The sequence below is a fragment of the Chiloscyllium plagiosum genome, unplaced genomic scaffold (assembly GCF_037043375.1).
Source record: "Chiloscyllium plagiosum isolate Xiang-an unplaced genomic scaffold, Cpla_swu_hap1 HiC_scaffold_1, whole genome shotgun sequence".
NCBI lineage: Eukaryota > Metazoa > Chordata > Chondrichthyes > Orectolobiformes > Hemiscylliidae > Chiloscyllium > Chiloscyllium plagiosum.
This window is the reverse complement of record NW_028270139.1, coordinates 2,416,863-2,431,901: the sequence shown is the minus strand read 5'-3', so window position 1 is coordinate 2,431,901 and position 15,039 is coordinate 2,416,863. Positions and strand designations below refer to the sequence as shown.

Here is a 15,039-nt window from a genome sequence, read left to right as displayed (position 1 = left end):
TGGAAAAATATTAGGATATGCGTTTTAGCAGTAAGAACAGAGGAGCTGAATATTATTTAATTTGGGAAAAACTAGAAAGTTGTCTCATTTTTTGATTTGGGAGTCCTCAAGCATTAATCTCAAAACATTTGTCAGGTAATAGGGAAGAGAAATGAAATGTTGGCCTTTATTTCAAAAGGAATGGTATATAAAAGTCAGAAGGTTTTGCTAAAACGATAAAAGACATGCGTCAGACCATAATCGGAATACTGTGAACAGTTTTGGTTCCCTTATCTAAGGAGCAATATAGTTACAGTGGAGGAAGTCCAGAGAAGGTTCACAAGATTGACCCTAGGTATGGCGGGGGGGGGGGGGGGGGTTCCTTATGAGTAAGCTGTGTCTGTATTCATTGGAAATTGGATGCATGAGAGATGATCTCATATTGAAACATATATGATTCTTAGAGGAATTGACAGGTTAGATGTAGAGAGACTGTTTCCCCTTGCGGAAGAGTCTAGAATCAGAGGGTACAATGTAAGATTGAGGGGTTGCAAACTGAAGATAAAGATGAGGAAGAATTTCTTCTCTGAGGGGATAATGATTCTGTAGAACTCTATACTGCAGAAGATTTAGAGGCCAGTTCATTAAGTACATTCAGGGGTGAGACAGACAGATTCTCACCAGTTAGGGAATCCAGGATTATTGGGAAAGGGAGACAAGTCAGACCAGATCAGCCACAATCTCATTGAATGTTAGAGCAGCCTGAAGGGGCCGAGTTGCCTGCTTCTACATCCATGTCTATTGGTTTTATGTGACCTGTGTCTTGTTCTTCAATGACACCAATGGGGACAATGCATTGCACCGTGGTGCCTGGCAACTGGACCCCCACCCCACCCCACCCCACAGTTTTATGTGTAAACAAATATTCGCCCAGTCTGTGCTCCATATTAATATACAAATGTGTGCAAATGGAATATACAAATGTGTAATGAAACACAGATCATGATTTTTCTGGTTTGCAGCTATGCCCTGAGGGTGGAGGCTATGGTTCTTAAAGAAGAATTTTCTCCTGCCTGCTTTACTCTCTACAAAGAAATGAGAGCAATCCGAACAGCCACAAAAGGTATTCAGTACACCTGGTGAATTACATTAGCACAATCCTCAAGTGCCAGTCATCTACTCACTTGGAAAGGATGAATATATATTTTTTAAAGTTTGTAATGTTCTGCAATGCAATATATTCGTTTTAATGCATGGTCGAAACGTGGCTGTGAATCCAGCCTTGCAAACCTTTCCACTTGATTATAGTTTTGGTGTGGGTCTTATTTCTGACTGTGATCCATCAGGCCCTGCTGCAGCTGTATGTTATCAGACTTTTGAAAGGACCTCTTTAACATTAATGTTGATCTCTCACTATACCTTTTCAGCAGCTACAATATTGTATCCTGCACTCTGTTCTGTTCCCCTGATGCACTTGTATAGTATGATCTGCCCGTAAAGTACATAAGACCACACTTTTCACTGTACCTCGATACACGTGACAGTAATAAATCAAATCAAATGTGTGTGAACACCTGGTGAGGACACGTTGGGCTCAGCTGTGATTATCACATATATTGTTTGTACTGTCAACGTGCACTGGTTAGACTTGCGCATGAATAGAATAGTGAAGTGAAGTGAAGTTCGGGCGGCACGGTGGCTCAGTGGTTAGCACTGCTGCCTCACAGCGCCAGAGACCCGGGTTCAATTCCCGCTTTGCGTGACTGTCTCTATGGAGTTTGCACATTCTCCCCGTGTCTGCGTAGGTTTCCTCCCACAATCCGAAGATGTGCAGGTTAGGTGAATTGGCCATGCGAAATTGTCCCATAATGTTAGTTGCATTAGTCAGAGGGAAATGGGTCTGGGTAGGTTACTCCTCGGAGGGTCGGTGTGGGCTGGTTGGGCCAAAGGGCCTGTTTTCACGCTGTAGAGAATCTAATCAAATCCAATCTAAAGTGTCTATTGCCAAAGGAACCTGACCTCAAAAGGTTGTCCAACCTTTCAGATGTGGAGGGAGAAAGCCAGAGGATGAATATTTTTTCTCAGAAGTTGGGTTTTCGATCTGAGTGGATGTCTGCCTCATGCCTGCATTTGTTGATTAAGAAACTGCAAATATTTCAGTTGCAAAGTTCTAAAAATGCTGTTGTCTGCTTCACAATCCATTGACAGTGCCTTTTGGTGTCTAACTGAACTTTGTACCCTTATTAACATTTTTCAGAATTGATGGCGTGTGAGGAACTTCATGCAATTCTGCATTTGGTTCTGCAGGCCGGCAATATCATGAATGCTGTAAGTGATTTATAATCAAGTTTTTTCTTGTTTTATTTTTAATGCCGCACAACCAATACAAATGGTTCTTTCTCATGGATGGCATCTTTCTCATTTCTCATTAGGGAGGTCACGCTGGGAATGCTGTGGGCTTCAAGCTCTCTTCATTACTGAAGCTTGCAGACACAAAGGCAAACAAACCAGGAATGAACTTGCTGCACTTTGTTGTTCTGGTTTGTATTCAGGCATTACTTGTGGTGTCCGCAACAGTGATCAAGTTAATTACACTTTGCATGGTGGGGGGGGGAATGAAGAGATTCCCATTTTCCTGGGAATCAGCTCAGAACTGGACAGCAATTTCCCATCATAAATTGTTGAAAATCCATCTCTGCAAAGGGGCCAGGGAAGAGGATTTGAGATATAGGGAGAGGTTGAATAGGCTGTTTTCGCTGGAGCGTCGGAGCCTGAGGGGTGACCTTATAGAGGTTTATAAAATCATGAAGGGCATGGGATGGGATAAATAGATAAAGTCTCTTCCCTGGGGTGTGGAGTCAAGAACTAGAGGCCATAGGTTTAGGGTGAGAGGGGAAAGATATAAAAGGGACCTAAGGGGCAAAGTTTTCGCGCAGGAGGTGGTGCATGTGTGGAATGAGCTGCCAGAGGATGTGGTAGAGGCTGGTACAATTACAACATTTAAAAGGCATCTGGATGGGAATATCAATAGGAAGGATTTAGAGGGATATGGGGCAAGTGCAGGCAAATGGGACTAGATTGGGTTGGGATATCTGGTCGGCATGGACATGTTGGACCGAAGGGTCTATTTCCGTGCTGTACATCTCTATGACTCTATGGTTAACCTTCTGATAAGATACGCCATTAGGTCTGAGAAAGCATAATTCACTTTTCACTCAGCACATCAGAAAAAGTTCTGACGCAAGTTGACTAACACAAAGGAAGATGAAATGCGATTTCAATTGTGTCAGTTATTCCTCTTTGTATTTGTAAGAAGAAGCCAGTAACAATGGTCTTTTTGTCCAATAGGAAGCCCAAAAAAAGGACGCAAACCTTTCAGTTTTCCCTGAAAAGCTGAAGCATGTCCAGGAGGCGGCGAGGTAACACATTAAGTTGTAATTTTCTGTTCCTCCTCCCACCCACACACACACATTCAGATCAAAGATTAGGAAACAAACGTCAGGTCAAAACAGACAAAGCAGATAGCTATCAAATTATACATTTGTCCCAAGAGAAGTCATAAATAGAGCTCAGATAATTCATATTTTAAAAACAAACTTCGGCAGACACACCTGATAATCTTTAGGTCACGCACGATTTCCAACTATTCCATAACCAATGTCAACTTGCAGGTGGGATAAATGAAGTGATTGTGTTTATTATTATTCCTTTTGTTTCCATCACGTACCTGGAGTCTACTATGCAAACATTAGCAGTGCTTAGCTTTGTCATTACCTGGATATTCATGCTAGATAAAAGCTACCAGTACAGGTTAGATTCACAAAAATGCACCTCACCTTTGGGTCTGAGCATCATGGTGTACCATAACCTCTTACAAACGATAGGTTAAACGATAGGTTAATGATAGGTTAATGGTAGGTTAAATAATAGGTTAATGATAGGCTAAATGATAGGTTAAACGATAGGTTAATGATAGGTTAAACAATAGGTTAAATGATAGGTTAATGGTAGGTTAAATGATAGGTTAATGATAGGCTAAATGATAGGTTAAACGATAGGTTAATGATAGGTTAAACATAGGTTAAACGATGGGTTAATGGTAGGTTAAATGATAGGTTAATGATAGGTTAAATGATAGGTTAAATTTTAGGTTAAACGATAGGTTAAATGATAGGTTAATGATAAGTTAAACGATAGGTTAAACGATAGGTTAATGATAGGTTAAACGATAGGTTTAACCTATCATTAACCTATCATTTAACCTATCGTTTAACCTATCATTTAACCTATCGTTTAACCTATCGTTGACCCTACCTATCATAAGGTTTAACGATAGGTTTAACCTAAATGATAGGATAATGTAAGGATATGGCAGGGGACGTCTGTTTGAAGCACTACAGTTCAGCCTTGAAGATGATGCAAGAAATAAGATAATGTTTCTGGGAAACCCTGGATGTTCAACTTCCTTGCCTTTCCCACAATTCCATAGATATTCTCACAGTCACTTAACTTGCTACTGTTCTGGCATCCTCTGAAGCACACGTGAATTACGCCATTGAGAGAACAAATTCTCTGCTGATATTTTAGTGGTTCAGGTGCCCGTTAAAGAGATAGAAAGTCCAAATGACCTACTTTTCCCAGTAGTTCAAACAGAGTTTTGATATTGTTAATGTCAAACTGTAAATCGAGTACTCACTGTTTCTGAAAGCTTTGACATCCTGTGTTCCCAATAGGAAGGAAACAGGACGAAACAAGTTCAAAAGCAAACAAGGCAAGAAAAGGGATGTAGTTTGGTATCAGAATTTTTAAAATTCCTTATTTCAATATTTAGGAAATAAAAAAATAGAGTTGAAGTCCAAGGTGGTAACTCGCAAACAAAAACTTGGATGAATAAAATAAAATCTGAAATATATAGCAGATTAATCAATATTCAGTTAGGTTGCACCTGAAGATATCATAACCTACCCGTGCATATTATAGTTACTGACTTTCTATGAATTTGCTGCTTCATCTGCAGATTTTCATCACTTGTGGTGTTTTTCATGTAACTCACATAAGTGCTCTATAACAGTGCTGGTGAACAGTGTGATAGCTACTCAAATAGATACTGCGTTGCTTTACATAAAACTCCACCATTCATAATTGACTTATTGCCATTTCAGGTACAGTTTTATGTTAGGAGACTTTGTCTAAGGCTAACTACGAGGTGATGCAGAGAATAAAACCAGTATAAAGCTTTCTCTTATGTGGAATTCTGATTTGGTGTTAATGTATATTTTCATTTAAGATTGTCAGTAGACAGCATCGATGGAGAGCTGCAATCACTTGTTAGCAGGACAAAATGGCTGCAAGTAAATTTAAAGCAAGACTTTGAACTCCTGCATCAAATGGAGGATTTCACTCAGGTGAGTCAGTGTTAAAAGGTACTGTGCTTGTCTATTCACTTGACAGCTTTTCAAAGGTGCGAAGATTACTTAATTAGCATCTTGCTGGTGAATATATAAGATAATTGTATTCAATTTATGAACAACACTGACATGTTGCAGTAACTAGTCTAAGCCAGAAAGATAACTATACATAGCTTTGTCTGTTGGCTACTGTTAGTATTAAGCTCTCCATGTTGTGCCTATCACACATATCGAAAGTTCCTGGCGAGATTTGTTTGACTGTGTACAGAATACTCATGTTTAGTTGCTGAGTACAGAAATTATCCTGTAAGTAAGTCATAGATAACATACAGTTGCTGTGCACGTATTGACTTGTGGATAAAAACTCCAATACTGAATCAAATCATAGAATCCCTACAGTGTGGAAGCTGGTCATTCAGCCCATTGAGTTTATATCGACCCTCCAAAGAATGTCCCACCCAGACCATGCCATCCCTATAAACCTGCATTTCCCATGCCAACCTGCACATCCCTGGACACTATGGGCAATTTAACATGACCAATCCACCCTAATCTGCACGTCCCTGGACACTATGGGCAATTTAGCACGGCCAATCCACCCTAACCTACATATCCCTGGGCTCTATGGGCAATTTAGCATGGCCAATCCACCCTAACCTGTACATACCTGGACACTGTGGGCAATTTAGCATGGCCAATTCACCTATCTTACAAATTTTTGGATTGTGGGAGGAAACCAGAGCACCCAGAGGAAATCCATGCAGACACAGGGAGAATGTGCAAACTCCACACAGACAGTTGCCTGAGGTTAGAATCGAACCCGGGTCCAGCAATGCTAACCACTGAACCATGGTGCCACCCGGAATATGCTCAAAATGTATTCTGTTTCTGTTAGAATTACACTATTAAAAATATATTTAGAATTTATAAAATTATGTGCAGAATTTTGATGGACTAAATCACCAAAAAGTATTTAATCCAATCTGTTATCATTATGCCTGAAAAGATATGTCTGTCATTTTACAAATAAAGGCATGATTATAAGTTAGGAAAAAAACCATCATGAAATCTCATTTTATGAAGTTAACAACTGTGTCATTAAAACTCTGTTCTGCTGCAAGCAGTCTAAGGATAGAATAAAAATATTTAATATTTCTATCAGATGTGGAAATTAATTCTAAGCATGTAGTCTAAGGCTGAAAGAGTTATTTTTTGACATTTAATATAATTTAAAAGATTAGTCCAAGCCTTCTAGCAGTGGGGAGATTTGTAATCATAGCACACATGTCCAAGTAAGAAACATTTATGAAACACAAGAATTTGGAATTTGGCAAGTATAGAATTGCAGGGGTGAAAATGTGTTGCTGGAAAAGCGCAGCAGGTCAGGCAGCATCCAAGGAGCAGGAGAATCGACGTTTCGGGCATGAGCCCTTCTTCAGGAATGAGGAATCAGGTTTCCTCATTCCTGAAGATTCCTCATTCCTGAAGAAGGGCTCATGCCCGAAACGTCGATTCTCCTGCTTCTTGGATGCTGCCTGACCTGCTGCGCTTTTCCAGCAACACATTTTCAGCTCTGATCTCCAGCATCTGCAGTCCTCACTTTCTCCTAGAGTTGCAGGGGGAAAGGAACAATCTCGTAGAATGACAGAGCAAGTCTCCATACCCGAGAATACTTTGTAAATGAGGATACCAAGGATGGTCACCTTGCAGAACAAACTGGGCATTCACATGAACTTATAATGCATGAAGGAAACATGCATTACAATGACTTACAAATGAGTAACATTTCCTGTTTTCTCAAAACAGAACAGAGCAAAATTTGACAGGTGTAATTCAATGATTCAAATGTAATCATTTTACAATAATTAGTTTTAATAGTTTTAATTAATGCATTAACGGTAATGTAAATAGTTTTATAATTATGTGTAATAATTATCCCACATGACTGATGTTGGATATCTTTCAGTACTATCTGTTTTTTAAATCGTGTTACTATATTTTGAAAAATGAAGAAAGCTATTTTATACATGTTTTGAGAAGGTGTTGAAATCCACAAATTCACATTGTATAACTTTTTAAAATAAGGTTTCATTATTTTGTTATGGAATGTAACTGGTAAGACTGGCATTTACTGCCCATCTCTAACGACCCTTGAGAACATGGTGATGAGCTGCCTTCTTGAACCACAGCTGTCGGTACATACACTGCTGTTGGAAAGTGAGTTGCAGAATTTTGACCTCAGTGACAGGGATTAAATAACCTCATAGTGTCATAGCAAAATGGGTTCCAGGTTGAAGGGGCGGATGGTGGTATTTTAATGTTAGTTTATTTTTTTGTGTGTGGTTGATATTTATTAAAAATGTAGGCCTTTTTGATTTGATTTCCATCCAGCATTCACACAGTCTGTGTCTGTTTCACTGTAGCAAGCTTTAAAAGAAGTGGATAAATTAGAGAGAGAGCGAGAGGATTTGCAAAGGGAGACCAACACTCTCATCGACTTCTTCTGTGAAGATAAAGAAACAATGAAATTAGAAGAATGTTTTAAGATATTTCGAGACTTTTGTGAGCGTTTTAAAAAAGCTGTCAAGGTAAGACAGATCATATCCTACTCTGATCTAGAATGGTTGCAATTGCTTTGCAAGTACTTTTTCTCACTGTGCGAAGCGAATCCATCCCAGAAATGTCTGACAGCAGCCTGAGCGTTGATGATCAAGTTTACTGAATGCCAGAAAGAAATTCTCTTAATTGTTTGATCTCAAGTTTTGAAACCAGGTACCAGCTGCAGTTATGGTAAATACAGTTGGGTGGAGCAGCTGTGCAGTCAGGCCAGCAGCTCTGCAATGTCAACTGGAAGTTGCACTGGTCAGTGTGGAACAGAATCACATGGTGCTAAGGAAATCCTCCAATCTGGCCTGCAGTCTCAGTTGAGTTGATTGTTCTCAGCCAGAGCAGCAGTAGGAATCACCTATTGGGTTTATCACTCCTTCCTGAGCTGCAGAGGAGAAAAACTCATTAAAATTCCTCTTTGCTAACCAGTGCCCGAGCTGGAATCTTTACATGTGGATATCTGATTATGAAAGAATCTGGCTCAATAGCCATTATCCCATGTTTTTAAATTAACTTCAAACTCTCATCCCTACTTTGATCAGCAATTGAAGAGCTGTTGAGATCTGTCGAATGGTACTGCGAGCAAATGTCAGCATCAGGTTTGTATATTGATGCACATGTGTGTCAACTGGTAACTCTAATTGATCTGTTTTTTTTTCACTGAATTTATTTTAAGTTATACATGAGAAATTGTCATTGACCTGAAATGATGTATACTTGGCGACTGAAATATTGAAATGTCTGTTCCCCAGGAGAACAGGGACAGAGAAATCCAGGATCTCCGTCAACAGCAGAAGCTAAAGGAATTGGAAGAGAAACGACATCTGTGGGTGGCTGGTGAGCGAGCTGTATTCGGACGGAGCAGTAGTGAAAATGATGTGGAGCTTCTCATCAAAGATGGACTCCATGAGCTTCTGGCTTTCACACAACGAAGTTCCCAAAGCCCGGGGGGTGTGAAAAGAACACGAAGCAGACGCATCCGCTCGGCTGGAGGCTCGGTTATGGACAGCCATTTACTGTCCTTTCTGCAGGCTGGTGAAACAGATGAACAGGCCAAATCCAACAGTATCCCTCGATCGATGGCACGATGCTCCAGACAGAGGGCAGCCTGGCAGGAGATGTCAGAAACTCGAGAAGGCAGTTTAGATAATGCATACTTTGACTCAGACTGGGGCTCTTCTCCTAGCACGCCTGTAAAAGACAGCCTGCGTCGCAGAGCCTCTGCTGTGCCTTACATTACTGAGAACACAGAGAGTATTTATACAACAAACATAGGGAACACAGAGACTGACAATGCAATCAGTCAGACTGGACATGAAGCTGCCAATAACAATGAAAATATAAGACAGAATTGGAATCACACAAAGAGCACAGCGACCACAAATATAAACCAGATTACTGCAGTCAGAGAGCAACTTGGGGTCCTTGAAGGTTTACAAATTTTTAATTACTCCAATTCAAAAGCAGCTGACTCTAGCCAAGTAACAACCTGTGACGAAATTACACTAACAGACATAGAGTACGCAGAAGACTTGAGTTTGCAAACTCCTAGTGTAGATGTGAGTTTGCAGACTCCTGACACAGACGTGAGTCTGCAGACTCCTGACACAGATGTGAGTTTGCAGACTTCTGTTACAGATGTGAGTTTGCAGACTACTGATACAGGTATGAGTATTATTACTCATGACACAGATGTGAGTTTGAAAACTCCTGATACAGATGTGAGTTTGCAGACTCCCGAGACAGATATGAATTTTCAGCCTCCTGGTGTCTCCAACTCAAGTGTACTTTTGTCCAACCTTAACTACTCCAATGATGAGCCTTACTGTGTTTCAAATCCGCACTCATCTCCACAAAAGGACAAAGTGAATGAAAGCACTGATGTTTCTATATTGAACTCAGATATCATAAAGTCACCCACTAGCCTTATTCCAAATAAGGAGTGTGGAACTGTGTTTTTTGTGTTGGGATACACAGATGATGTGGACCGTTCTGGATCTTCAGAGAAATGTGAAATAAAAGCTGTTTGTCAAGAAATCATCGAAGAATCACGTCAGGTTTGGGAAAGCCAAGATAATCAGATCAGAGACCAGATTGCAACATCTCATGAGTTAGAGCGCATGACATCGGACCATCTTTCTCTGCCTGTCACTAAAGCTATAGCCAATCAAAACATTTTAACTGATGAGGCAGTCTCTCTGAAATTGGATTTGCCAAAGAAGGCAAAGCAGGTTTCCAATGTAAAGCAGTCTCAGGCTGTTAGAGAGAAAACAGCGGCCATTGTAAAAGCAACAGGGCATTATTTCAGTAGTGCAGTCCATCCCAAATCTCCAAGAACAGCAAGCCACTCAGATAACGATGAAATAAAAAAGATTATGCCAATCTCAAAGTCAACTAGAAGATCAGATAGTGTTAAAAGACTGGAAACGAAAACATCAAATAGTGATGGACTAAGACAGTCACAAAAGGCAACAGGGTCGAATAGGAGGGACAGCTGCTCAAAGACCCCCCGGAGGTTCAGCTGTACAACTGCAGATCAGAAGACAACAAAGGGGACTAGCTCTTTGGATAGCTCATCAAATAGTCTGCCAAAGCGTAGAGATTCCCTCCATAAACCTAGTGCTAAACCAGTCCACAATATCCCCAGGCCGAAACCAGAGGAAAGCACTAAAATCTGTCGCTCAAGTACAAGAGGTTTCCCTAAGTCGAGAACAGACACTGGTGGGGCAGGGGGAGACACTGAGAGAAGTGGCATTGCCACACCAAACCCAACTCCTAACTTTGCCAGGAATACTGTGGCATCATCATCTCGACGCCAAAAGATAGAGTCCGCGCGGATCCCCGGCACATCTCCACAAACCCCCAAGACAACAAGTCTTACCAGAGCTGCTTCACAAAGGCAAACAACAACAAAGTACACTGGGACAAACCACACAAGGAGCAATGAAAATGCTCATCTAAAAAGGGCAGGTAGCCAAAAACCATTGAGCAAGACTCAAGAGGCGAGTAAAACACCGAGCTATAAAACTGAAATCACTTGCACAGGAAACAATAGTTTGCTGAAATCTACAGAAAAGAAACCTGTCCCAGCAGCAGACTCTGGTCGGGTTAGGAAAACTCCAGAACGGGTACTGAAATGGAAGTGAGTTTTCCAATTGTGTGTAGATTCGGGTAGTATCCAGTTAAAGGCGATGAGGGAATCCTTCTGAAAGGCAAGTTCACTCCTCATGAGCACCCAGCTCAACTTTTCATTGGTGCATGATGTTGTCCCACATCTTGTCAAGCTGATGGTACTCGCTCGAACATTAGACTTCCAGCCGGAGGATCGGAAAGTCATCAGAAATTCCATTGCCAACTGGTGCGCAAGCTTTGCTGTTCTTTAACCCCCTGATGTCAGCCAGATTGCTAGAACTGCTCTCTGTGGCACTGGGAGGAGGTGGCGAAATCACTCAAACCAGTCTGCCTTTTACAAGTGCACCTCCTATCATCCAGTGAACAGATAACCAGAGAAATATGCTGGCCACATCAGGTTTATTGTGACAGAGGGAAGCAGGAATGGAAGGCCAAATGAGGGAATAATGATTGTAATAGAAGTTTGCATTCTCATTCTACTGATGCTGAACCAGAACCGAACAGCATCTTAATTAATAGCAACATGATTGCGAATTCCTCAGGAAGAATTGCTGGTCCAAGGTGTTTTTGCAGGATTGAGTTAGAATGCTGTTAGCCCGTAATGGGATCTTGATGCATTACAATAAAAATTAGACAAGCTAAGTTAGCTTATCTCTCTTGGTAGTTTTTCAATGTATCTCTTCAAAGTGAGTGTCAATGTTAAATCTTTTAGTTTCTAGAAGGTGCATATTTATCATTCTGGTGGGCTGCTACTTTCTGTTTAAGGGAGGAGGGTATTGGTGCTGAGGATTAGAAATGGATAGAGATAACAGTGAACGAACTAGTGGGCTGACATATCCACTTGATAACATAGTTGCAGCACCATAATTTATTTTTTGTATTGTGATATGTATAATGTATAATGTGTATAATAAAAGTGCATAGCATAATCTGTACAGTAAATACAATAGCTGATTATTCAGTAATTACATTCCATAGAGCGGTACCATTCGTGTCCAGTTATTTTGATGAAGCAGTCACTGATTGTAGGGTTGTTCAGAAATTTGAACTTGAGATTTAGACCAACCATTGTATGTGGCTGTATTGTGTTTTCTGATACCCCTGGACAAAAGGACATTCTTTCTCACAATATTGAAGAAGTGGCCCTAAATTGCACAATGACACTGCTAATAACACACAGACCACAGTGAGAATCTTCATCTTGACAATGATGATAACCCTTTCAATATCAGATGTTAACTGGTGACGTTTGAGCACAAACAGTGCTATAAAAGAACCTCACATTTTGTATTTAATAGTGACCCTATACCTTAGCAATGTGCTAGTCTGTATATATAGGTGTTGCACTGCCAGTTATTTTCCCTTCTGTTTTGATTAAATATGAAAACTGTATACATCTAAATACAATTGCTTTATCAAATTCATGCCTGTCTGCAATAATGGTTTGTCAGTCCATTCTTTGTCTTACTCTGTAGCATTTTTAGGGGGATATATATTTTACCCTGGTCTCTCTGAAGAGGCTACTTTAATCTGAATGAACTGTGTATTTTTCTTAGAGCTGAGCTCATTATATCTCTTAACTGACCCACATGCTGTATGGGAAATGAACCCAACTGAACATGACTTGGTCTGAATGGCTGCAGACTGCTGAATCACCCCACGCTGTGCTTGAGATTAATAGCATTTTAATTGTTTTTATTGGCAAATTAAGGAAGCTTTTCTTTTCTTTCCTTATGTCTTTAACTGAGACATTTGAGAACATTATTTTACATCCACAATAGAGAAGAGAGAGAGCTTAATGTAAACACAACAAAACTGATATTCAATCTGAAAATATTTCACATTTCAATTTGGCAAAGTGCAAGCATTTTCTTTGTCTCTGATATACTTTTGCTGATTTGGCTACGATGTTTGTTAGCTTCATTCAAATTCTCCATTCCTTATCAATCCCCCATCCTATGTCACTGTGTAACAAAGGGCAGTATGTCGGTGATAACTGCTTCATTTTACCTTGTCAGTGGCTGCCTTTATCATGATTTTCCAAATGTAATCACTCAGTGGCCATTTCAGATTGTACGGTAACCTTCAAGTTGTGAACAAAAGTGATGTATCTTTGTAAATTGAAATGAAGTGTTGTATACAGTAACATTTGCACGTTCCACATAACTTCTGTTCAGTCAAGTATTAAAAGTAAGTTCTGGCTCGTTATGTCGTGCTTGTATTTTCTTTTAGTGAGGCGTATAACTGCCCACTGTTACATTAATTACATCACAGACAGTTGAGATAAACTGACAGAGACTCTAGGAGTGAGATTGGGATTTGATCGGGGCTGGAACAGTGTCACACCAGTTGCCAGCTGTATACCAATCTGATATTCAGCTCCGTTGACTTCAGTATCACTGTATGTCAGGCAAATGAATTCATGTGTTTGGTGTTTCTGAAGATGTTTGATTTCACTTAAAGGTGATGGCCTTGTGGATTGTTAATCTGGAGACCAGGTAATGTTCTGGGGGCCTGGTTTAAATCCTGCCATGGCAGATGGTGGAATAAAATTCGAGAAATAAGAGTGGTGACTATGAAAACCATTGTCAATTGTTGGAAAAACCCATTTGTTTCACTATTGTCCTTACTTGGTCTGATCTCAATATGACTCCAGAGCAAAGTAATGTGGTTGACTCTTAACTGGCCTCTAGGCAATAAAATTGCGGCTGCTGGAATCCAAGGTAGACAGGCAGGAGGCTGGAAGAACACAGCAAGCCAGGCAGCATCAGGAGGTGGAGAAGTCAACATTTCAGGTATAACCCTTCTTCAGGACTGGGGGTGGGTGTGGGAGGAGCTGCAGATAAAGGCCATGCCGAGGACAGGGTGGTGAAGTGGGGATAGGTGAAGACAGGCAGAGGGTACAACCTGGTTGGTCAATGAGAGGAATGAATCCAGTTGGTGACAGGGAGGAGTGGAAGGAATGGGAAGGGAGACAGGAGATGGGGAAGGACATTATTTGAAACTTGAGAACACAATGTTACGTCCTCCGGGCTGTCGGCTGCCCAGGCGGAAGATGAGGTGTTGTTTCTCCAATTTGCACTGTAGTTCGTTGTGGCAATGGAGTAGGCCAAGGATGGTCATGTCAGAAAGAAAGTGGGAAGGGGAATTGAAATGGTCAGTGACTGGGAGGTCCGGTTGGCCCCTGTGGGCCCCCATGCGATGCTCAGTGAATCATTCCCTAAGTTTACATTCAGTCTCCCTAATGTAGAGAAGACCACATCGGGAGCACCTGATGCAGGTTGGAGGAGAGGCAGGTGAATGTCTCACCTGGAAGGACTGTTTGGGGCCCTGGATGGAGGTGAAGGGGGTTGGTGTACTATCAGGTTTTCCGTCTTTTCTGGGTGCAGGGAAAGGTACCTGGGGTTCGATGGCGGAGGTGGCGTGAACCAAAGACTGTCAGAGGGAACAGTCCTTACAGAAGGCAGAGAGCGGTGGGGAGGGGAAGATGTTCTTGGTGGTGGGGTGTAGTTGGAGTTGGTGAAGTGTTTAAGGATGATACATTGGATGCAGAGACTGGTGGGATGGAGGGAGGACAAGGGGGACTCTGACTTTATTGGGTATGGAGGGAAGGGTGAGGCCAGTGGAACAAGGAGTGGAGGTGGTGCAGTGGAGGGCTGTCTGGATGACAGAGTGGGGGGGCAACACGTAGTTCAAAATAGGTGGACATCTGGGATGGTTGGGAGGGGAAGGTCTCCTCCTCTGAGCACATGCAGCAGAGGAATTGGGAAAATGGGATGGAATTCTTGCAGGATACTGAGTGGGAGGAGGTGTAGTCCAGGTAATTGTGAGAGTCTGTGGGCTTGTCGTAAACGTCCGTCTGGAGACTGATGCATGAGATGGAAATGGTGAGGTCAAGAAAAGGGAAGGAGGT

At 41.3% G+C, this 15,039-nt stretch overlaps 1 protein-coding gene across 5 annotated transcripts in view; it reads left to right on the top strand.

Annotated features, from left to right (window-relative positions):
• The window catches only part of fhdc1 (FH2 domain containing 1), a 211,650-nt gene extending 199,175 nt beyond the window's left edge, over positions 1-12,475 (top strand). For all 5 annotated transcript variants that reach the window (XM_087999865.1, XM_043700016.2, XM_043700029.2 and 2 more), the window contains exons 7-13: positions 1,002-1,102; positions 2,237-2,307; positions 2,412-2,519; positions 3,328-3,398; positions 5,267-5,384; positions 7,811-7,975; positions 8,747-12,475. In XM_087999865.1, coding sequence (XP_087855991.1) covers positions 1,002-1,102; positions 2,237-2,307; positions 2,412-2,519; positions 3,328-3,398; positions 5,267-5,384; positions 7,811-7,975; positions 8,747-11,140 — 3,028 coding nt within the window. In that variant the 3' untranslated portion in view covers positions 11,141-12,475. The remainder of the gene's footprint in view (positions 1-1,001; positions 1,103-2,236; positions 2,308-2,411; positions 2,520-3,327; positions 3,399-5,266; positions 5,385-7,810; positions 7,976-8,746) is intronic.
• Positions 12,476-15,039: the final 2,564 nt, after the last annotated feature.